The sequence below is a fragment of the Chiloscyllium plagiosum genome, unplaced genomic scaffold (assembly GCF_037043375.1).
Source record: "Chiloscyllium plagiosum isolate Xiang-an unplaced genomic scaffold, Cpla_swu_hap1 HiC_scaffold_1, whole genome shotgun sequence".
NCBI lineage: Eukaryota > Metazoa > Chordata > Chondrichthyes > Orectolobiformes > Hemiscylliidae > Chiloscyllium > Chiloscyllium plagiosum.
The window spans coordinates 58,731,626-58,754,621 of record NW_028270139.1 but is presented as its reverse complement, the minus strand read 5'-3'; the positions used below and the strand labels follow the sequence as shown (position 1 = coordinate 58,754,621).

Here is a 22,996-nt window from a genome sequence, read left to right as displayed (position 1 = left end):
CAAGAGTTCAGGGCCAGCATGTTCCTAAGAGTGTGAAGGGCAAGGTTGACAGTATTGAACACTGGATGACCAGAGATATTGACCAGGTATCAGCAGCTGGGATCAAGTGAATCTATTCAGAAGTATTGGTGGAGTTGGAGTACACTTAAGAGGGAAATCAGTACTGCAAAAGGGGAGATTTGATAGCTTTGACAGATAAATAAAGAGGAATCCAAAGAGATTCTACAAGTATAATAAGGACAAACTAAGGACAGAATAGCACCTCAAAGATCAACAAGGTCGCTATATGGTCTATATGTGGAACCATAGGAGATGAATGAGATCCTAAATGAACATTTCTCATCAATATTTACCATGGAGAAAGGCATGGAAGCTAGGGAATTCAGGGAAGTAAACAGTACTGTCTTGAAGACAGTCCATGTCACAGAAGAGGACAAGTAGGAATATTAAAATGCATGAATGTAGATAAATCCCTGGAACCTAATCAAGTGCATCCCAAGTCATTATGGGAAGAGCAGGACCTATACACTTAATGGTAAGGTCCGAGGGAGTGTTGTTGAACAAAGAGACCTTGGAGTGCAGTTTCATAGCTCCTTGAAAGTGGAGTCACAGGTAGATAGGATAGTGAAGAAGGCAATTGACATGCTTTCCTTTAGTGGTCAGAGCACGGAGTACAGGAGTTGGGAGGTCATATTGCGGCTGTACAGGACATTGGTTAGGCCACTTTTGGAATATTGCATGAAATTCTGGTCTGCTTCCTATTGGAAGGATGTTGTGAAACTTGAAAAGGTTCAAAAAAGATGTACAAGGATGTTGCCAGGGTTGGAGGATTTGAGCTATAGGGAGAGGTGAACAGGCTGAGGCTGTTTTCCCTGGAGCGTCAGAGGCTGAGGGGTGACCTTATAGAGGTTTATAAAATCATGAGGGGCGTGGATAGCATAAATAGACAAGGTATTTTCCCTGGGGGGGGGAGACCAGAACAAGAGGGCATAGGTTTAGGGTGAAAGATATAAAAGGGACCTAAGGGGCAACATTCTCACACAGAGGGTGGTGCATGTATGGAATGACCTGTCAGTGGAAGTGGTGGAGGCTCGTACAATTGCAGCATTTAAAAGGCATCTGGATGAGTATACAAATAGGTAGGATTTAGAGGGATATGGGCCAAGTGCTGGCAAATGCGACTAGATTAGGCTAGGATATTTGGTCGACATGGACAAGTTGGACCAAAGGATCTGCTTCCATGCCGTACATCTCGATGACTCTAAGCTAGGGAATCAATTGTGGGGCTCCTAACAGATATATCTGTATCATCAACAGCTATGGTCAAGGTGATGGAAGACTGGTGGGTGGCTAATGTTGGGCCATTATTTAAGAAAGGCTTCAAAGAAAAGCCAGACCGGTGAGAATTTCAGTGGTGAGTTGTTCGAGGGGATTCTGAGAGACAGAAACTCCATGCATTCGGAAAGGCAAGGACTGATTTGGGATAGTCAGCATGGCTTTGTGCGTGGAAAATTGTGCATCATAAATTTGATTGAATTTTTGAACAGGTCACCAAGAAGATCAATGAAGGCAGAGCGATAGATGTTTACTACATAGACCTCAAGGCAGCATCAGGGGGTGGAAAACTCGACATTTCGGGTGTTACCTTTCTTCAGGACTGGGTATAGATGTAGGGGGAGCTGCCGATAAAGGGCATGGTGGGGGCAGGGTAGTGAAGTGAGAATAGGTGAATACAGGTAGAAGGTACTAACTGTACTCTCTACCCGTCTTCACCTCTCCCCACTTCACCACCCTGTCCCTGCCACCTTCTCTATCTGCAGCTCCCCCTAAACCCATCCCCAATTCTGAAGAAAGGTTATACCCGAAACATCGACTTCTCCACCTCCTGATGCTGCCTGGCTTGCTGTGTTCTTCCAGCCTCCTGCCTGTCCACTTTGGATTCCAGCATCTGCATTTTTTTTTGTCTGTACTACATAGACTTCAGCAAGGCCTTCAATGAGGTTCTGCATGGTAGACTGGTTAGTAAGGTCAGATCACATGGGATCTAGGGAGAGCTATCATGTTGGCTTGTAAGTTGGAGACAGAGGGTGGTGGTAGAGGGTTGCTGTTCACACTAGAGGCCTGTGACCAGCTGTGCCAGGAGGATCCACTATTATTCATCATTAATAAAAACCAAATTGGATGCATTTGCAGATGACATTGTAGATAGTGAGAATGTTATCTAAGAGTACAGTGGGATCTTGATCAATTGGGCCAGTGGGTCCAGGATAGGAAGATGAAGTTTAATTCAATTAAATGCGAAGTGTTGGATTTTGGTAAGACAAACCAAGATGGACTTCCACAGTTAGTGTTAGAGCCTAAGGAGTGTTGGCGAAACGAGAGCACGATGGGTGCAGGTACACAGTTCCTTGAAAGTGGCATCACAGGTAGATAGAGCGGTGAAGATGTTTGGCACACTTGCTTTTGTTGGTCAAAGCACTGAGTACAATGGGACATGGTGTTACAGCTGTACAAGACATTGGTGAGGCTACATCTGGACGACTGCACACAATGCTGGTTGCCCTGTTATCAGAAGCATACTATTAAACTGGAAAGGGTGCAAACAAATTTACAATGATGTTACAGAGACTAGCAGATTTGAGTTATAAGGCTGGGACCTTTGTCTCTGGAGTATAGGAAGCTGACGGGTGACCTTATAAAGGTTTATGAAATCATTAGGGGCAGATAAGGTGAAGAGCAAAAGGTCTTTTCCCCAGGATAGGGGAGTCCAAATCTAAAGGGCAAAGTTTTAGGTTGAGAGGGGAAAGATTTAAAAAGAACCTGAAGGCCAACATTTTCACACAGTGCTTCTATGGAATGAGCTCCTGGAGCAAGTGGTAGAGGCGGGTACACTTACAATATCGAACAGACATTTGAGCAAGTACATAGATAGGAAAAGTTTCAAAAAATATGGGCCAAATGCAAGCAAACAGGAGTGGTTTGGTTTAGGAAACCTAATCGGCATGAACGAGTTGAGCCGAAGGGTCTATTTCCGTGCTATACGACTCTATGACTCTGGTTGTAAAGTGATTTGGTATGTCCTATAGTTGTGAAAGGTACAAAAAAAACACAAATCTTTTTATTTTACAGCTACATCTTTAAAGACAATAGGTAATTTATGTGTATATGGATATAGCACACTTTAAGATGGTTTTACTTAACAATATTATGATACTAATCTCCATATTACATTCCTTTCTTCGATCTCTAATTCTCATTATTTTGTTCTTGAAACAAGAACAAAAAAAGACAGATATTTTAAGTATTAAATAATTTATCTGTGATTACCAGTTTGAATTCAGAGAGCAGAGCATCATTGTATAGCTGTTTCATCTTTACATTACATTGTCTAGCACAGTAATAACAGCACTCAGCCATAGTGACAGCATTGAATATAGTTTAAGAAAAGAAAGACTAACACATGCCATTCAAATACATGCATGGAGTGCTGCTTTCAGACCTGTGACTATGGTCATTTTCTATCAAAAAAAATGACTTGAAGTAAAAGTTTGCTTATTTACATTGATTGACATTGACCATGCTACGAAAGATGTTTTTAAAAAAGAAAGCTTCTGAAATCAGTTTGTTAAAAATGAAACTATGAAGTAGCAATTACAACAATGTGATGCCACCTGTTGGCAATTCTTCCATCATAAAATCATACAATCATACAATCACAGAACTCTATCTTGTGGAAACAGGTCATTTGGCCCATCAGGTCTGCACTAACCTTCCAAACAGCATTCCAATGAGACCCAACCTCCTAACCTATCTCCATAACCCTGCATTTCCCATAGCTAATCCACCTAACCTAAACATCCCTGGACACTATGAGCAATTTAACATGGCCAATTCATCTATCCTGCACATCTTTGGACTGTGGGAGGAAACTGAAATACCCAGAGGAAACCCATGCAAACACACAGAGAACATGCAAACTCGACAAAGTCACCCAAGGCTAGAATGGAACCCAGATTCCTGGCGTAGTAAGGCAACACAGCTTGCTCTTATGCTGGACTGTAATATTATCTGCTTATTCTTTGGCATCAAAGGTCATTTTATCACTCAAACGTGTTTTCATAAATTGTTCAGGCCTAATCTAAAACAAAGAAAAACACAATTTTAGAAGCTTTCATTGGAATAATTTTTTCTCACATAAGGAATAAAATAGAGATGCTATTCCTTGCAAAGGTATATTCTACTCTTCAAAAATTGGTGAGTTTACTTCTTTTTTGTTAGATAGACTAATAGAATACCTACAGTGGAAAAGGAGGCCATTCAGCCCATCGAGTTCACACCAACTGTCCAAACCCAGCTCTCCACTGAATCCCATTACCCTACATTTACCATGACTAATCTACCTGAACACACATTCATGAACACCATGACAATTTCAGAACAGCCAATTCACCTAACCTGCACAAAATGTGACAGATGACAAAGCCATTGTTGATTTTTGTAAACTTTATTTCATAGATTACAAGAACCCTCCACAATTTGACTTTTTTAGTCATTCAAGGGATCTGGGGGTTGCAGGCTTGGTCACATAAATGGGATATGACGAAGTAATATGTGTTATTTTTCCAGCTAAGTACTGATAATCTTTTAAATTTGTGTAAACTTAATTTATATTATCTAAAAGTCAATACAAAAAATACTATTTTTGGATGATGATGAAATCTGCACAGTACTAGCTAAAGACATAACACTAAGGGTCATATTAGTTAATTTCACTATATTTATAAATATTTGTTTGACTAATTATTTATTTCCAATTACACGTATTGCACTTCACTCTCTGTAGTAGCTCTTTTGCTTATGTATCCTTTATTTTCAAAGTTATAAAGATTCCAAAGTAGTGCAGAGCTTTGAATCAGTTTAGTACGATCTTTACTATTCTTAGTTGTGAAATATGCAAATTGCTGTCTTGTTAAAGATTTTGCATTCAATGTAGTAAAATAAAAGGCATTACATAAAGCGTTTATATTACACGCAGCATTTCCAGTGCTTTCTATTTATTTTGCTTAAATGAAGCTTCACCAATTCCATTTAGATGACGTCTTTGGATATCATAAAATAAATAAGCCAATTGGAAGCAAGACTGGAGGTGATTCCATCATGATTTTAAAGAGAGAAACACAAACAAATGTAGAAAAATGAAAAGATATAAAATACACACAAATCATAAATCATAAACATAAACAAGAATGAGACAGATATGGAAGAGGGAAAGAAAAAGTGAGTAAAATATCATTGCATTAGTGAGAAAGAAATACCAATGTAATGAAATTATGAACTGCAACTGCAATCATTTATGCAATTACTCTACTTCATTAGCCAATAAGCTATTTTTCTGTCCAGTCAGCTGAATATTTTAAAGTGGATGACATCACAGATGAACCTAGTGTACATACAAATATACCTTCTCCTAAGGGAGTTATTATTATTTGGTATTCCATCAATTTTATCTGCCTGAACCATGGGCAACCAATCTGAATACGATTACTGTAATCCACGTGATTTAAATTAGGCGAAAGGCATTCATCCACTAAACCATCTGAAGAACATTAATTGTGCTGCCTTTAGGTAAAGTTAAGCATGTCTTACATGCAATCTCATTTTCAATCAAGAGGTATTCGGACCAATACATGAAACACCCATATAAAACAACCAATTATTTGTTACTTTAATTTTCTAGAACTTTTATTTTGTAAAGCAAACATGAAAGAAAGGCCTTTTATTGGGCCTTTTATATTAGATATACCTTTAGAAATGTACATGCTTCATGTTATAACGTTTTCAACAGAAGGAAAAGAAAGCATAGAATATTTTGAATGTTATTTCTCTGTTGCTAATAAAATGACACTGTACTCAGTTGTTTGCATTGTTTTAATTACAGAACCAATTTAGAATAAAATGAGCACATGCAAGTACTTTTACACATTATTCACACTCTTTCTGGAATCGAAAGAAACAAAATCAAAAAATCAAGCCGACTGTTTTGTATATATTGACAACACTGAATTTAATAGAAAGTGAAATGTTTGGCAATAGAACTATATAAGGATCCAAATAAGAATAAACTTTGTCATCTGTAAATTCAACAATTCTGGTCACTACTGAACTAGCATTTAGCCATGAAAGCTGCTATGTTCTTTAAACACAACTAAAACATCCCTGTTCTTCTGGGTGTGGCAGCCATCAGCCTTAACTGAATTGGCATACAAGTAATACTGTCCTAAGCTGGGTCAAAAATCTTCTGGATATTATTAAACAAGCAGTAAATACTGTAGTAGCTATGATTTGCTGGATGTACCTTTTACTTCTGTATTTGCTTGATGCTGTTTTGGAAATGCGTCAAGTTTAAAAATGGCCGTGTAACTTGGGCATCAATGTGAATGCAAAAGTGTGAAACTCCTCCAGAAGGCTCTCTTACACTAGCTTAATGTTACATTGTATGCAATATAATTCCACACAGGTGTAGAGATACATTTTAAAAGTTTCCCAGGTGAGTGCTCACACTTCAAAATGTTTAACGTAAAAAGAAAGCTGACTATCTAAAATGTCAACCAAGAAGCAGATCTTTATTCTTGGGACCAGGAATGCACACACAAAATACTTTACTGCTGACTTAGCAAGATCAACAGTGATATGCTGTCCACTGAAAACTGCATTCCACAAATCACAGTCTGAGACAATTAGCTGTATTATAACCTATTTTCTAATCAACCTACTCAGCAATGTTATGACATACCTCTAGAACAGGTGGGATTTGAATCCACATCTCCTGGCTCAAAGGTAGAAACACTACCACTGTAACACAACAGCATTAGCATGCAAAGGCCAACATGTATAATTCATTTACTCTTTGCTCACACTCCATTGAAGGTTTATTAAATGGCTTTCTTCAGTTGCAAGACATGAACAAAACTTGGTACTGACACATTTTTAAGGTTTGTACATTGTGCGCTCAACTACGTTCTGAGGCTAAGTTCCTCAATTCTCAACTACAAGTTCCTTGAAGTGTATCTCAATAATTAGATGTGGATTTTAAAGTTGAAAGATATCAAATTTAATTATTTACAGACACATGTTTATGGTCATGGCTTTAAATAGCTAAATATGAATATATGATGGGTAAATTTAAATTCCACTTCACACAGTCATAAGCAGGAAGATGGCAAAAACAATCAAATGGAACCACACCTCTATGCAGTCAGGCACAGCTTTCTCCAATGTGTTTTACAATGAATCCAGTGTCCTAAAGTTAGTTAAAGTGTACTTTTACACCCAGGTCACACAAGCACAATATCACAACAGATATGAAAATATGTTTTCCACCTTCATCTATGATGAAGCACTGTTACAGGTAGTGAAACATGAATAAGAAATAGATTAATTAAAGATCCTCTCAGACTTCAATTAACTATAATTTAACTTTGGTTCAATTGAAAAGATGCATAAAATTAATAAAGATCAAAATGCTGAAGATATTATCAACAAAGCCAATGGCTCATTGATGTGCGTTCCACAGTGAGATAGCAGAATTGTAAATTGTTGTTTCATTTGACTTGCATCCAAAGAAATCCATATCAAACAACAGAGATGCTCAGCTGCCTAAAAATCTCATTTGTCTAATTACCTTCAACTTCCTCCACACTTGGTTAAGACAGATTTGAATACTATTATTTATCTCATTGTAAAGGCATTTATAATGATAAATGACAATGTTCATTGTTTATTTTCAGAATTAATTTGGAATATGTATTTTTTTTATTTCTGCCATGAATGCTAATAGAAATTTACATGGAATATTTGAAACAGATTGGGTTTCTTAAGCTTCAGTATAAATATCATTCGTTGACTTTAGCATCTTCTTTAATTCTAGCTCTTGAGTAAATATATGGGAAAGTATACATAGCCTTTTATTACGCTGACAATCTCTCAAAAATACACAGACCAAGATAACCTGAACAGAACGATGATTCACAGATAATTTACTTGAATGAGGAGTTGCTTAATATTGAAGAATAGGACACAAAATACAAATACATATCAATAGCCTGAAGTTATAATTTATGTGAGTATATTTTTATCTTGACTTGAAGCTATTGTCATTATATTGATATTTATTTTTTTCTGCCACAAAAGCACAGCTCAGCATATTTTTTTAACTTCATGAAAACAAAGTATTAAACATATTTCATCCAGAGTAGGTAGATAGCAAGAAAAACTATCATTTACACCAAATACAGTGTGCAAACCTTGCTGTTTTGTCCAAGCTTAACTCCAATTCTACATTCCCGTACTGAATTAATAAATAGAAAATGCAAGTTTCTGATGCGGCTAAGCTTTGGTGATTGTACACAAGAAACAAAACATGCCTTCCATTTAATTAGTTCCAAATGCATCAGAGTATCTATCATGGAAGAATATATGCAACCATTGTGACATTTCATTCATCACACACACTTAGAATAGGCACAATAATCAGAAAATTGTTTAGCCTGTTTTACTATTTTGGGGAGAGAATACCGATCATTCAACACGTATTTGTAAAAAAAAGGGTCGAGCTATGACCTGTCATAGTTTATTGTAAAGGTAATAAGGATTTTAAACGTATTGCCTCGGGATGCTCTCAGAGTTCTACTTCAAATTGTTTTCACAATGGTGTTCAGATGTTTATCACCGTTAGAATAGTCTAGGATTGTAATTTTACATATCAATTAGATTCAACATGTTCCCAGAAAGTTGCAAAGAAATGTAATACTAAACCTGTTTGTATACTTTGAAGTTTGCAGTAATATTAATATATCAAAAGTTAAACAAGTAAAACCTATATTTTTAGACATTTAAAATAAAACTTTAAACGCCATATTACTGAAGTTTTAGAAAATTACTTTACAATAAATGGACATTCTCAAAGACTATCATGTGTGCCTGATCTCATTCATCACTAACAGTCTTATTACTTTTAGTCATTTAAATAAGTAAAAGTCTTCTATATTTTAGTAGGAATAGATGCACAACTGTAACATGTGATTGCCACTGTACATGGACTCCAGTTCTAGAAGAGTATTTGATTTGCTACAGTGTAGCTACCAAAGCTGTTTTAGTGATTCATATCAAGGTAAAGACATCAAGCCATGCATGTAAAGAAGAGCTCTGGGGATTTATTTTCAAGTGACATTTGCAACATCTGAATTTTGCCACTCATAATTGACATTTGGCAAAATGTTGATGTCGCAAATACTGACACCAAAAAGACCAATAGATTTTATTTTATCTGCTTATCTCGCACTATGCAAATACTAACTGAACATGAATGTACTTCAATTTAGTTGTCACCGTGAAATAGATCTGTGAGCAACTGACGTTGCACAGGTAATTCATTTTGGTTCAGAGAGAGGGGAGAAAGAGGAGGATTAGTGCAGTGACATCACAAAAGCTCAATTACCCAAAATGCACAATCCTAACTGGCTGATTATGTACAGTTCTGTGTTGGCTTTGCAATGTAAATGAATTTTTAAAAGAACTACATAGTTGTTACATTTATTCCCAGTTAGGATTTAAATAATTGAAAACTTCTTCATCCAAGGTTCGACATGTTTCTCAGTCTATTTTTCAACATTCAACATTACGATTTTACAGAAAATCAATTCTGAATGTGCATACATCATTACAAAGTATATGTGCATGTTAAAAATGCATGATATTATTCTGCATTCATACTGATGATTTCTCCCTCCTAAACTACATTTAGACATTGCTTTGGTAATTATTGCTTCTTACCTGCTTGCTGTACTTGTTATTTATCTGACAGCTGTATTCAGAGCAATGGTCTGATTCAATTGAGATGTTGTCACCTGTCCCTACGAAGGTGTTAGCAGGTGGTAGTTCTTGCACTGCCTGATGTTTCTTCCCTGCAGTAGGTGACTGGGGGTGAAGCTGAACCGTTGGCAATGGGGAGCTAGATTTGTAATGCCTACCGAGGTCAGGGCTCCCAGGTCCGCCATTCATGGAACGATAGCGACCCATGCCAGGGCTCTCTGTAAGTTTCTCATTCACACTGTCATATCTCTGTCCATTTGGTTTTGATGCTTCCACAGTCACAATGCTGCTGTACAGAGGTTGTTTGGACTTTTTGTTCTTTTTGTCCTTCTTGGGTTTCTTCGACTTGTCGTGTTGCTGGGGGGTGAAAAAGTCTTCTGGATCCTTTTTTCCTGCCTCATAGCCATTCTTGGATTTTTTGGGTCTGCAGTACCTCGCCAAGACCACGACCAGGATGATTAAAATCACTGTCATGACACCAGCAACCACCCCAATAACAATGCTCAGTCGTTGCTTGCTCATCTCGTAATTTGGATCACCTGCAATATCTTGCTTCAAGGAAGTGCGAAGACTTCGGGCTATCTGTGCTTCCACGACCGTAGCGTTTGAAACACTCTCGTTGACGAACACATGGACCATTGCGGTGGTGTACTGTGAGGGCTGCCCACTGTCATTAACCTGCACTATCAACCGGTGCAGTCCATAGTGCTTCTGAGTGAGCTTTCCCACCAGGGAGATCACACCGCTGGCTGAGTCAATCTCGAAAAGTTTGAAGGGGTTCCCCCCCACGATGCTGTAGTTGAGGTCAGCGTTGATGCCAGTGTCTCGGTCGGTCGCCAGGACGGTAGCCACCACCGTGCGCAGGTTGCTGGAAGGGGGGAGCACGGTGTACGAGGCGTTCTTCGGGAAGGTGACGGTCGGCGCGTTGTCGTTCTCGTCCATGACATAGAGCGACACCATGGCGGTCGAGGACCGGGGGGGCTCCCCGCCGTCCACCGCTTTCACCTTGAAGGAGTAGCTGGTCTGCTGCTCCCGGTTGAAGGACACGGTGGAGTAGATGGTGCCGGTGTCGTTGTCGATCGAGAAGATGCCGCCGTCCTCCTGGACCCGCAGCGTGAGCTCGGCGTTGCTGCCCTGGTCGGCGTCCATGACGGTCACCATGCCGACCGGGCTGTGCGGGGGCAGGTTCTCCTTCACGTAGAAGGTGAAGACGTCCTGCATGAAGCGCGGCTCGTTGTCGTTGGTGTCGGTGACCCGCAGCAGCACGGTGGCACTGCCCTGCAGGCTGGGGCTGCCCTTATCCCGGGCCAGCACCACGAACTCGTAGCGCTCCGTCTGCTCCCGGTCCAGCACCGCGTTCGCCACGATGTCTCCCTTCAGCGGGTCGATGGAGAACAGGCCTCCCGCTCCCCCGGCTCCCCCCGGGGACGGCTCCAGCGAGTAGGCCACCTCGGCGTTCTTGCCGTCGTCGGCGTCCGAGGCGCGCACCGAGGCCACGGCCTCCCCGGGCCGGTTGTTCTCCGCCACCGAGACCCGCACCAGCGGCTGCGGGAAGACGGGCGGGTTGTCGTTGACGTCGGTGACCCGGACCAGCAGCGAGTTGTTGCCGGACAGGCTCGGGCTGCCCGAGTCCACCGCCACGATCGCCACCGTGTACTGGCGGGCCGCCTCGTAGTCCAGGGGCGCCGAGGTGTGCAGGAAGTACTTGCGGGCCCTCTGCTCGCCGTCGGCCGCCTCCCCGCCGCCGCCACCGCCACCATCCCCCCCGCCCCCGCCGGCCGGCCTCAGCTGGAAGGGCACGTCGCCCACCACGGTGCAGGTGACCGCGCCGTTCTCGCCCTGGTCCCGGTCGGAGACCTGCACCAGCGCCACCGGGGTGTCGACCAGCACGTCCTCGGCCACCTGCGCCACGCCGTCCCGCAGCACGATGCGGCCGATCTTGCGGATGTCGACGCGCGGCGCGTTGTCGTTCTGGTCGCGGACCCGGAGCGAGACGGTGGCGCGGTCGGTGCGCGCGGGCTGCCCGCGGTCCCTGGCGGTCACCGTGAAGCGCAGCTGGCTCAGCTCCTCGCGGTCGGGCCGGTGCAGCACCGTCAGGCGGCCCGTCGCCTCGTCGAGCCGCAGCAGGCGCCGCACCGCCTCGGTGGCCGCGCCGAAGCCGTACTCGATCTGGCCGTTGACGCCCGCGTCCAGGTCGGAGGCGCGCAGCTGCAGCACCGGGGTGCCGGGCGGGCTGTTCTCCGCCAGCTCGGCCTCGTACAGGCCGCGCTCGAAGCGCGGGCTGTTGTCGTTCACGTCCGAGATGAGCACCCGCAGCAGGGCGGACGAGGAGCGCGGGGGGTCGCCGCCGTCCCTCACCCTCAGGCTCAGCTCGTACGAGTCCCGCCGCTCCCGGTCCAGGGCGCCCTTGACGATCAGCTGCGGCTGCTTGTCGCCGTCCGGGGTGTCGGCTACCTGCAGCTCGAAGACGCTGCCGCCGTTGTTGCCGCGGGCCTCGGGGCTGCCGTTGGTGCCCCCTGCTCTCCGGCCTGCCTCCCCCCCGGGCCCGGAGCTCTCCTCGGGCACCAGCAGCTCGTACCTCTCGATGCCGTTGGTGCCGAAGTCGCGGTCGGTGGCGGTGGGCAGCAGGTAGAGGGTGCCCACCGGCCGGTTCTCCTCCACGGTCAGGGTGAGCACCGGCGACGGGAAGCTCGGCGTGTTGTCGTTGATGTCCTGCACCACCACGCGGCCGTCGTACAGGTCCACCCAGCTCTGGGCCGGCCCGATCACCGACACCTCGAAGTCGATGAAGCACTCGTTCTCGTCGAAGATCATTTGGCACTGCGGCAGCTTCTCGCGGTCGGTGCGGCGCCCGGTGGTGCTCAGCTCGCCGGTGATGTTGTCGATCTTGAAGTACTCGGAGCCCGACTCCAGGCTGAAAGTCACCTCGCCCGAGCCCGCCACGATGCCCAGGTCGCTGGCCACGTTACCGATCCGCACGTCGGCCGGTCCTTCCTCGGTGATCCGGTACCGGAGAGCCTGCTTGGCGCTCGCCAGCACCGCGGCGGTCCGCACGAACAGCAGCAGCGGGAAGCAGAAAGTCATGTCTCTCTCTTTCCCTCTCGTTATTTCTCTTCTTTATTATTCTTCTTCTTCCTCGGCCAAAGCGGGGGTTGGAATCTCTCCCGACTTTGGAGGGCTGACAGCTGTCCGTCCGTCTCCAAATACTCACTGAAGTGACGGGGCTAGCCTCGCACACATCGCTTCAGTTCCCTGGCTCCCTTTCCCTTCTGTCTTGCCCCCCACCCTCCCCCCGCTGGAACATCCTTCGGAGACCGGCTCAACTCTTGCTCTCGGTCGAGAGATCGCCGGCTTCGCAGCCACAGCCCAAACGAAGGTGAAGAAACAGCGCTGAGTCGAATTGATCACCTGAATCCGCTAGTGCTTTCGGACGTGCTTCTTGGGTCACGTTGTTCCAAGTTTGCCCTGCAATCCGCAGTTAGTGCTTCTTTACCTGCATGCTGCTGCTCGCTGGACTCTGTGTGTGTGTGTGTGCTGCAACCGGACTGCCCCAACCTTACTATTGCAGCCTTTTCCTTCACACTCTCCCCTATCTTTTTCTTCCCCTTCTCAATCTCCCCCCTTTCTCTCTCCGACCGTCCGAATTGACTCCAGGCGCTGCTGTTCCTCTGCAGAGCAGCGGAAGACAAAAGGTCTGGAAGCCGTCAGAAAGTTGATATGGCGGGGGGGGGGGGGGGGGGCTTGTTAAATGATTGCGAACGCGATCCGTTTCCTCGCGTTCGACGAGCAGAGTCCCGCAGAATAAAGGTTGCCGGTAATGACTTTCGTATTGAACCCGGAGAGCTGTACAAAAAGGGCTGAGCTGCCAAGCTGCGTCTAAATGCAGATACTCCTCTGGACTGAACGTGGACAGGGAAATCCTAGTTGATACAACGGGAATCCGAATGAGAGCAAACTGATTTCACGATGCGGACCTTTAAAACAAACGACGTCTTCCTTCTGGATCGGGTCCGAGTAGTTGAATGTTCAAAAAAATCCCCAACTGAAGACTGAATATGATGCAGTACTTTTGACAACGGCAAGTTTTCTTATTCCAGTCCCCTAAGTGTATCTCAGCTCCCTGACGCAGTCCTTTATGTGGTGCTGAATCCTTCTCTGAGAGAGAGAAAAAAAGTCCTTCCTTGTTATTCGATTAGTCGTGGTCTGCTGAGTAGTTCATTGCTATTCCTGCAGTTGAAGTTGGGTTTGTCTTTCTCTCCCCGTACAATTCAGCCTTCTGTATTCCGAAAGTAGCTGCAGGTTACAGCGCAACCCTGACTCCAAACGCCGATGCTTCTCGGAGGATTGGAGTCTATAAAGGAGTGAATGTAATAATGTTCTTTTCTCTCCCTCGGGTTGGAAGATCTGTAAATTCCGCTCCTTTCCCCCCTCCCCTTTATATCTGCGCGATGTTAAGCTGGGAATTCAGGTTAACAGCATAGTTCCGATTTCTCTCTCCCACCCTCTTTTGTATGCCGTCCCGCTCAGTGTGGGTGAATGTGAGAGTTTTCTGACTCATTTGAGGTAGCGTCACCTACACGAGTGAAAAGGAACTGAAGCGCGGTCAGGAAATGCAGAGATTCCTCTTTCTACATCATCCATCTCTTCCCTCATTTGCTTGCTTTTACGTTCGTCGCTTCCCCCCCCCCCCCCCCCGTGCCGTTGCACTTACTTTAGTGCAACGTTATTTTTCCTATTAAACGTTTTTGATAGCTTATCATCTTTTCGATATTATCTTCCTATTTTCTCCTAACTGTGCGCATTTGGCTACGTGCCTTGATACCTTCGGTGTTTAAACCTTTCTTTGCGGAAGTATTTTAATTGGAAAATATTTTGCATGATCGATCTTTTCAACAATTCCATCTCGTTCTGTAGCTTTGAGGGAAGGCACGATTTAAAATCAGTCTTTTATTCTGACAGAGTAGGGGCAGCAAAAGCTCGTATGTGTATACAACCAAGGTTGACTGCGAGTTAAAAACATTTTTAAAAAATATTTTCCTTACAACCATGATAAAGGGCGTGCTGTCCTTTGCGTTCGCGACTTGTTCTCATTTGTGAAAAATTAGAATTTGAATCTATATTTGACAATATACTTTTTTTAAAAATGAGAAACCGGCGCATTTCTGCCCAGTTGACTGGACTGGAGACCCCTTTTTTATGTATACATTGGGGAAGTGCTGTATTTGCAATTTGCAACTGAATGCTGCAACGCCGCGGTGACTTCTTTAAGAGAGAGAGTGTGGGAGAGCGGGAGGCGCTCGCAGGCGCGCTGTGAGGACATCGGATTTTGCTGGATGAAACTTGCCTGCTGTCTTCCCCCGCTTTTGCTGAACTGAGTTGGAGCAACCGCACGGACCGCAGCCAGTCTGCGGCAGCAATGAGCAGCGCCTGCGCGGGTAGGCGTGGGACAGCACTTGGTGACAGCCAGAAAGCGATGACAGAGGCAGGGGCAGAGAGAGCGAAAAAAAAAACACGCTGCTGAGAACAAGAGCTGCAGAGAGAGAATATGGGAAAATAGGAGAAAGGGAAAACAATCAACTTGGCGAACTGCAGTTTAGAAATCAGCATATGTTTTACACCTCTTACGATAATTGTATTTTAGGGTGGACTGTCTCCGTGTAGCAGGGAGGGTTGGGGTGTCGGGGAGCAGGTTGATTATTGTGTGAAGCAATCTGTCAGCGTGGTTCGTGATGCTGCTAATCGGTTCAGACTCTTACATTCAGTCCCCTCGTTTGCATTTCAAAGAAACTTTTAGTGAGATTTAGATTTTTATGCATGAAAAGTTCTGGGCAGGATGTGCAAGCGGTACCATCCTTGGATCGCAATTGTAATTAAATAGGGAATACACAGGTTTTTTGAGTGGCTCGTGTCTAACACAAAACGAGTTCGAATACATCGGATTTTCAACGTCTGCGGTCTTCGATTAACAGTGAGCAACGACATTCTATATATAATCGAGTTTAAGATGAAAGGTCACATTATGCAGTTAAATCAATATAGATTCTATACAGCCCTGATGTGAGAAAAAAATCTTGTTAGAACCTGATGTATGTAAATTTTGACCGGGTTCCAATGCAGTTTATTACAGCGAGCAGTTTCACCTGTGTTGGGTCCTTACAGTTGAGCACAAGGCTAATGTTACTGGCAAAATGGAATCGTGAGTGTCAGTGTGCAACATTCTAACTGCACAAGTAAGCTCCTATTGTCAGAGACCTTAATACATTTGCGGGTGCTTTCATTTATGTCTCAGATTTGATGCCTTGCTTAAGCACTTGCACCGCATTTAAAATCGATATCAGTAGTTAGCAGTATAGTTTTTGCTTCCTACTGCGCTCTCTATGCAAGTGTTGGGTTCTAGCTATAGCATAATATTCTGTATACCCACATTTTTTCCAATTTATATGTACCGAATATTAATTGACATATTTTAAATTAAAATGACATAAATTGTTTTGATATGCTATCCTTTTAACAAAATTAGTAAAATATCTTTTTAAGATTTCAGATGTCTGATGGTTTATTAAGCAAAACATTGTCATGTGACATTAACCTGCGCAGGCCAAGAAAGAAAACTGATGTGCTGGGAGTACTGCATATTACATAGTATTCTCTGGTAGAGTCCAAAATTGATTTACAACTTAGGTTGAATTAGCCAGTTTCAGTAGTTGGGTCACTGTACCTCAATTCCATATTCACACTCATGTCCAGAGTCATGATCACAAACTTAAATGGTATTTAAGCATATGTGAAACCAGGCCATGAAACCATGACACACAATGATATTGTTGAAAATCATCAACACTAATTGTCTAGAGCAACGCATGAACAATGACCATTTGATGATTTCTCATTGTTTCCAAGTTCTGTGGAGCCAGACCCAGAAAGAGTTGGTGACATTGGGAGAGAAATTAACAGACAATATTGAGATGATAATTATTGTTTCCAAAAATCTGATATTATTTTGGCAAAGGTGCTAAGGGAGAATGACCGATTAAATTGTTTTGATCTCTCTAAACCAGGTAATACACATCTGATACAACTTGCTTTCTTCGTTGCAGTTCGGCACAAATAGAAACTTGACAAATGACATTTCAGCCTACCCGTAATTATAAGTATCTTATCTGCAATTATAAGCAGGGTGGAGTTGACCTTTAAGAAGACTATTTATAGGAAAGGAATGTTTTAGATTAGCAGTGTGTTGTGTCTTGGTTGTTTCTAATCTGTTTTATTTGTTTGTCTTCATAGCATTGAAAGAATAAACAGAAAATAAGGATTATCAGTTAAATTACTGAAGATTCAGAAAAACAATGATAGCAATTGTGTTTATAAACACAAATATCAATGTGCTGCAATTTAGAATAGCATTTCAAATAAATACTTGCATCAACCACCAAGCACAATACATTTCCATGACTAACAAATAAATCTTCCTGAAACAAATGAATTTGCTGAAGAACCTCAACAGGCCTGGCAACCTCTGTGCAGAGAAAATCCTGCCAGACTTACTAAGTTTCTCCAGCAGTTTCAGTTTTTGTTTGTTTCAGATCTCCAACATCCACAGTTCTTTGTTTTATAATCTTGGTTTCCACTTAGCTAGTTTTAATTAGCTGACATAGGTTTGTATTGTAATTATTGTTTATTTTGGTTGTCAGTGTTAAAAAGTAAAGCTGTGGTCATTTATTTTTAATGTTGCTCCCAGCTGTAGGAACAATTCAGAATTAATGGCAGGTTATCTTTCGGACACTATCATTTCAGCACATTCCCACACACTGGTCTGAATTTTCTATTTTCCATACTAACTAGCCTTCTGTTTGGATGAAGTGGATAAATTCTCTACCTGTACATCTAGAGTCTCACATATTTTCTTCAACGGAACTGTGGTGAGGAAGAGATGGTTGTCTTCCTCTTCTGGAGTGTTCCATTACAAAAAAGATCTGAAAAGTAATGCAATGGCATTTTGTTGAAGCCTATCCCAAACAGCTGAATGATCCAGAACTCTGCCCCATAGCTGCTCCCAAAAAATACACACCAAGATAAATATCAACTGCACACAAGGACCATAAACTCTTGGGAAAAAAATTCTGTGGTCTCCCTGGAACTTTATAGCTGTCCAGTGCAAAGAGTTGACCATGACAAAATGCCGACTGGCACATTCTAAGAATCACTAATATGTGCTGAGCTGTAAAGTAAAATTTGGGGCGGCCATTCAAAGGCAAAGAGGTCACTCTTTGAGGCTTTTCAGCCATAGTTTACCAAAGGCCTGGAAATGGGGTAAACCCTTCAGGCTGTATGTTCAACACACAACAAAGCTTTTTTAGATTAGATTACCTACAGTGTGGAAACAGGCCCTTCGGCCCAAGAAGTCCATACCGACCCTCCGAAGAGAAACCCACCTCCTCCTATATTTACTCCTGACTAATCCATCTAACACTATGGGCAATTTAGCTTGGCCAATTCACCTAACCTGCAATTTTTGGACTGTGGGAGGAAACCGGAGCACCCAGAGGAAACCCACGCAGACACGGGGAGAATGTGCAAACTCTACACAGGCATTGAACCCGAGTCTCTGGCACTGTGAGGCAGCAGTGCTAACCACTGAAGTTCATAAGTATTAATGGTAATTAAAAATATGGGGAGAAATGCACAGCATTGTATTCAATTAATTTGATTTTTTCATAATGTCAATTTTGATAACGCAATGTACTTTTACAAATATTAGAAATAAAATATACTTTTGGAAAACTTAAATTTCACATTCCACAATTCAGAACTGCATGCTGATAACACTCATTGGTGTGGCACCCACTGCAAAGGTTCCTTAAAAAAACAACACTGTTGAAAATCCTTCAATCGGAGTCGACTGAAAACTGTAAAAATCCTTGAATGGTATCTTTGCTTTGGAATGTATATTGCAAGAATCATGTGTAACTACATTTTTATTGAGGCACATTCAAATGCCATGAGCTGTAACATGAACTGTATTTCATTTTTGTTAATGTCACACTAAAACTTGTTGAATGTAATTTCACATTTTTTTTAACGATTAAAGTATATGTTTGGAAACAACTTGTTGAATATATGTTAATTGGAGAAAAATTATAATGTCCTGAATTGTTATCAATCTTAAATTCAGAGCTGAAGTTTGGGTGTAAACCAGGTTGAACCATGTTTTTGTTTTGATTGACATTAACCTTCCTGCCCTGGTTACAAACATGTGAAAAGTTTTCTCCCTCAAATTAACAATTTGGATGATGTTTAAGTCAGATGGATTATATAAAATGGTGGAGAAAGTGAGGTCTGCAGATGCTGGAGATCAGAGATGGAAATGTGTTGCTGGAAAAACGCAGCAGGTCATTCAGCATCTAGGGAACAGGAGAATCGACGTTTCGGGCATTAGCCCTTCTTCAGGAATGAGGAAAGTTGGTCCAGCAGGCTAAGATAAAAGATAGGGAGGAGGGACTTGGGGGAGGGGTGTCGGAAATGTGATAGGTGGAAAGAGGTCAAGGTGAGGGTGATAGGTCAGACTGGGGTGGGGGCGGAGAGGTCGGGAAGAAGATTGCAGGTTAGGAAGGCGGTGCTGAATTTGATGGATTTGACTGACACTGGCTGGGGGGAGGGGAATTGAGGAAACTGGTGAAATCCGAGTTAATCCCTTGTGGTTGGAGGGTTCCTAGCCGGAAGATGAGGCGTTCTTCCTCCAACCGTCGTTTCGCTGTGGTCTGACGATGGAGGAGTCCAAAGACCTGCATATCCTTGGTGGAGTGGGAGGGGGAATTGAAATGTTGAGCTACAGGATGGTTGGGTTGGTTGGTCCGGGTGTCCCAGAGGTGTTCTCTGAAACGCTCCGCAAGTAGGCGGCCTGTCTCCCCAATATAGAGGAGGCCACATCGGGTGCAAAGGATGCAATAGATGATATGTGTGGAGGTACAGGTGAATCTGTGGCGGATATGGAAGTTTCCTTTGGGGCCTTGGAGGGAGGTGAGGGGGGAGGTGTGGGCGCAAGTCTTGCACCTCCTGCGGTTGCAGGGGAAGGTGCCGGGAGTGGAGGTGGGGGGTGTGGATCTGACGAGGGAGTCACGGAGGGAGTGGTCTTTATGGAATGCTGATAGGGGAGGGGAGGGAAATATATCCTTGGTGGTGGGGTCCGTTTGGAGGTGGCGGAAATGACAGCGGATGATATGCTGTACATGGACGTTAGTGGGGTGGTAGGTGAGGACCATTGGGGTTCTGTCCTGGTGGCGGTTGGAGGGGCGGGGTTCAAGGGCGGAGGATCGGGAAGTGGAAGAGATGCGGTGGAGGGCATCATCGACCACGTCGGGGGGGAAATTGCGGTCCTTGAAGAAGGAGGCCATCTGGAATGTGCATTTTTGGAACTGGTCCTCCTGGGAGCAGATGCGGCGGAGTCGAAGGAATTGGGAGAATGGGATGGCGTTTTTACAGGGGTCAGGATGGGAGGAGGTGTAGTCCTACAGGGGGCAGGATGGGAGGAGGTGTAGTCCTACAGGGGGCAGGATGGGAGGAGGTGTAGTCCTACAGGGGGCAGGATGGGAGGAGGTGTAGTCCTACAGGGGGCAGGATGGGAGGAGGTGTAGTCCTACACCTATCACATTTCCGACGCTCCTCCCCCAAGTCCCTCTTCCCTATCTTTTATCTTAGCCTGCTGGACCAACTTTCCTCATTCCTGAAGAAGGGCTAATGCCCGAAATGTCGATTCTCCTGTTCCCTAGATGCTGCCTGACCTGCTGCGTTTTTCCAGCAACACATTTCCATATATAAAATGGTGCCACATCCTTCTACACTCTTGTTAGCTCTGGAGTTGGACTTTTAAATTCAGCTTTGTACCGTTAGTTTTGTGTTAGTGGAAGATGATTTGTACTTTCCATCAATAGTAAACCTGGCAGCTTTTTAGTGATCTCCTAATCTTGTAACCTGATATATAATCCAGCATAGTCATGCTGTAGTTATACTCTACAGGGCTTCCAAAACAGTTCTTTTTAACAAATCCTGACAATGTGGAAATAGGCCCTTCAGCCTAATAAGTCCATACCGACCCTCTGAAGAGTAACCTACCCAGACCCATTCCCCTACCCTATATTTACCCCTGACTAATGCACCTAACCTGCACATTCCTGAACATTATGGGCAATTTAGCATAGCCAAATCACCTAACTTGCACATCTTTGGATTGTGGAAAGAAACTGGAGTAAACCCATACAGATAAGAAATGTGTAAACTCCACACAGACAGTGACCCAAGGCTGGATTTGAATCTGCGTCCCTAGCACTGTGAGGCAGCAGTGCTAACCACTGAGCCACCATGTCACCAGTTATAAGTGGAGGTAGAAGGGTCACTGGAAGACACAGAAAGCAAGAACACTAAAATAAACAGAAAGATAAATGCTGGATAAAACTCAGCAAGTCTGGCAACATCAATGAAGGAAAAAACGAACAGTACAAAGCTGAATTTAAAAGTCCAACTCCAGAGCTAACAAGAGTGTAGAAGGATGCGGCACCATTTTATATAATCCATCTGACTTAAACATCATCCAAATTGTTAATTTGAGAGAGAAAGCTTTTCACGTGTTTGTAACCAGGGCAGGAAGGTTAATGTCAATCAAAACAAAAACATGGTTCAACCTGGTTTACACCCAAACTTCAGCTCTGAATTTAAGATTGATAACAATTCAGGACATTATAATTTTTCTCCAATTAACATACATTCAACAAGTTGTTTCAAATTTAGTGACCCTTCTTCAGAACTGAAATAACACTTTTTCAATTTCGTAGGAAAATCTGCAATCTCATGTTACCAGACAATTGAGAGTATAGAGATGAAAATTGCTTATTGTACATTTGTCACAAAAAGTATGCCAACTGTATTCAATGATTGTGGATTTCATATGATGTCAGAAACACCTGCTACCTGATTGCATAAATGCAAATTCTGCTATAAATTGGATCCCTCATTAATCATATTGAGACAATTAAAAGGCATGGGAATATTTCATTTTTTTCTTTTAAGATTTGAAGAAAATAATATTGTTAAACAAAAATGTAAGTTTTACACACAATAATAGCTTTTTCTTAGCTTAGCAATTCTGAAAGTAATGGGATCACTGTTTTGAACTCCAAGATCTGCTCATAATTAGAAAATAGTTGACTATGCAAGAATATGGGCATCAAGCTTGTACACTAAAAGGTGCTGTGAACAATGTCATGGTACTGTAAGAAATTGTGTCATGAAATAGTCTATTTTCATGTTATTTGAGTCAATGAATACATAAGAAAGTAGCATTTGTTTTAAGAAAACTTGATAATGGCTCATTTCAACATGTGAGGAAGGGTCACTGGACTCAAAATGTTAACTGTGATTTCTCTTCACAGATGCTGCCAAATGTGATAAGCTTTTCAAGCAATTTTTGTTTTTGATTTCCAACATGGCAGTTCCTTTTGTTTATAATTTCAACATCTACCTGTTTTGATTAGTTCTCATCAAAAATATGAAAACTTGTTTGACATTTGTGTAATTATAATAATTCAGAAGCACTGTTAGAACTGCTACCTCATAGCACCAGGGATCCAGGTTTGATTCAAGTCTGTCTCCTACAGTCCAAAGATGTGCAGGTTAAGGTCATACTAAGTTGCCCTGTAGTGTCGAGGATTGTGCAGGCTAGGTGGATTAGCCATGGTTAATGCAGGGTTATGGCAATAGGATGGGGATATGGGTCTGGCTGGGATATATTGGAGGATTGTTACATATGTGATGGATTGAATGGCCTCTATCTGAGGAATTCTAAGGTTATATTCCCACCACTTTAATGTGAAATATAATCAAGTAGATTGAGCATATCAGATTTTTATGATTTTTGCAAATTTTATTAGCCAGTGTCCAACATAATAACTGAAATATTATGGAGTGATATAATAGCAGAAATTAGCTTTACACATTTGCTAGAAGATTGGGATTTTAGTGCTATAGCAGGTAGTTGAATATGGAAAAATATGAAATAAAAAGATAGAATTAAGGCTTCTAATGTCCTTTGGGTGTTGCATCCAACAATATTGTACCTAATTTTCAAGAGCAAGAT

At 42.9% G+C, this 22,996-nt stretch overlaps 1 protein-coding gene across 6 annotated transcripts in view; it reads right to left on the bottom strand.

Annotated features, from left to right (window-relative positions):
- The window catches only part of pcdh7b (protocadherin 7b), a 393,944-nt gene extending 380,943 nt beyond the window's left edge, over positions 1-13,001 (bottom strand). For 5 of the 6 annotated variants that reach the window (XM_043693476.2, XM_043693499.2, XM_043693486.2 and 2 more), the window contains exon 1: positions 9,832-13,001. In XM_043693476.2, the coding sequence (XP_043549411.2) occupies positions 9,832-12,954 (3,123 nt within the window). In that variant the 5' untranslated portion in view covers positions 12,955-13,001. Of the gene's footprint in view, positions 1-4,018; positions 4,139-9,831 lie in introns of those variants that run through there. The other variant, XM_087987038.1, reaches the window with a different exon arrangement.
- Between the last annotated feature and the right edge of the window lie 9,995 nt (positions 13,002-22,996).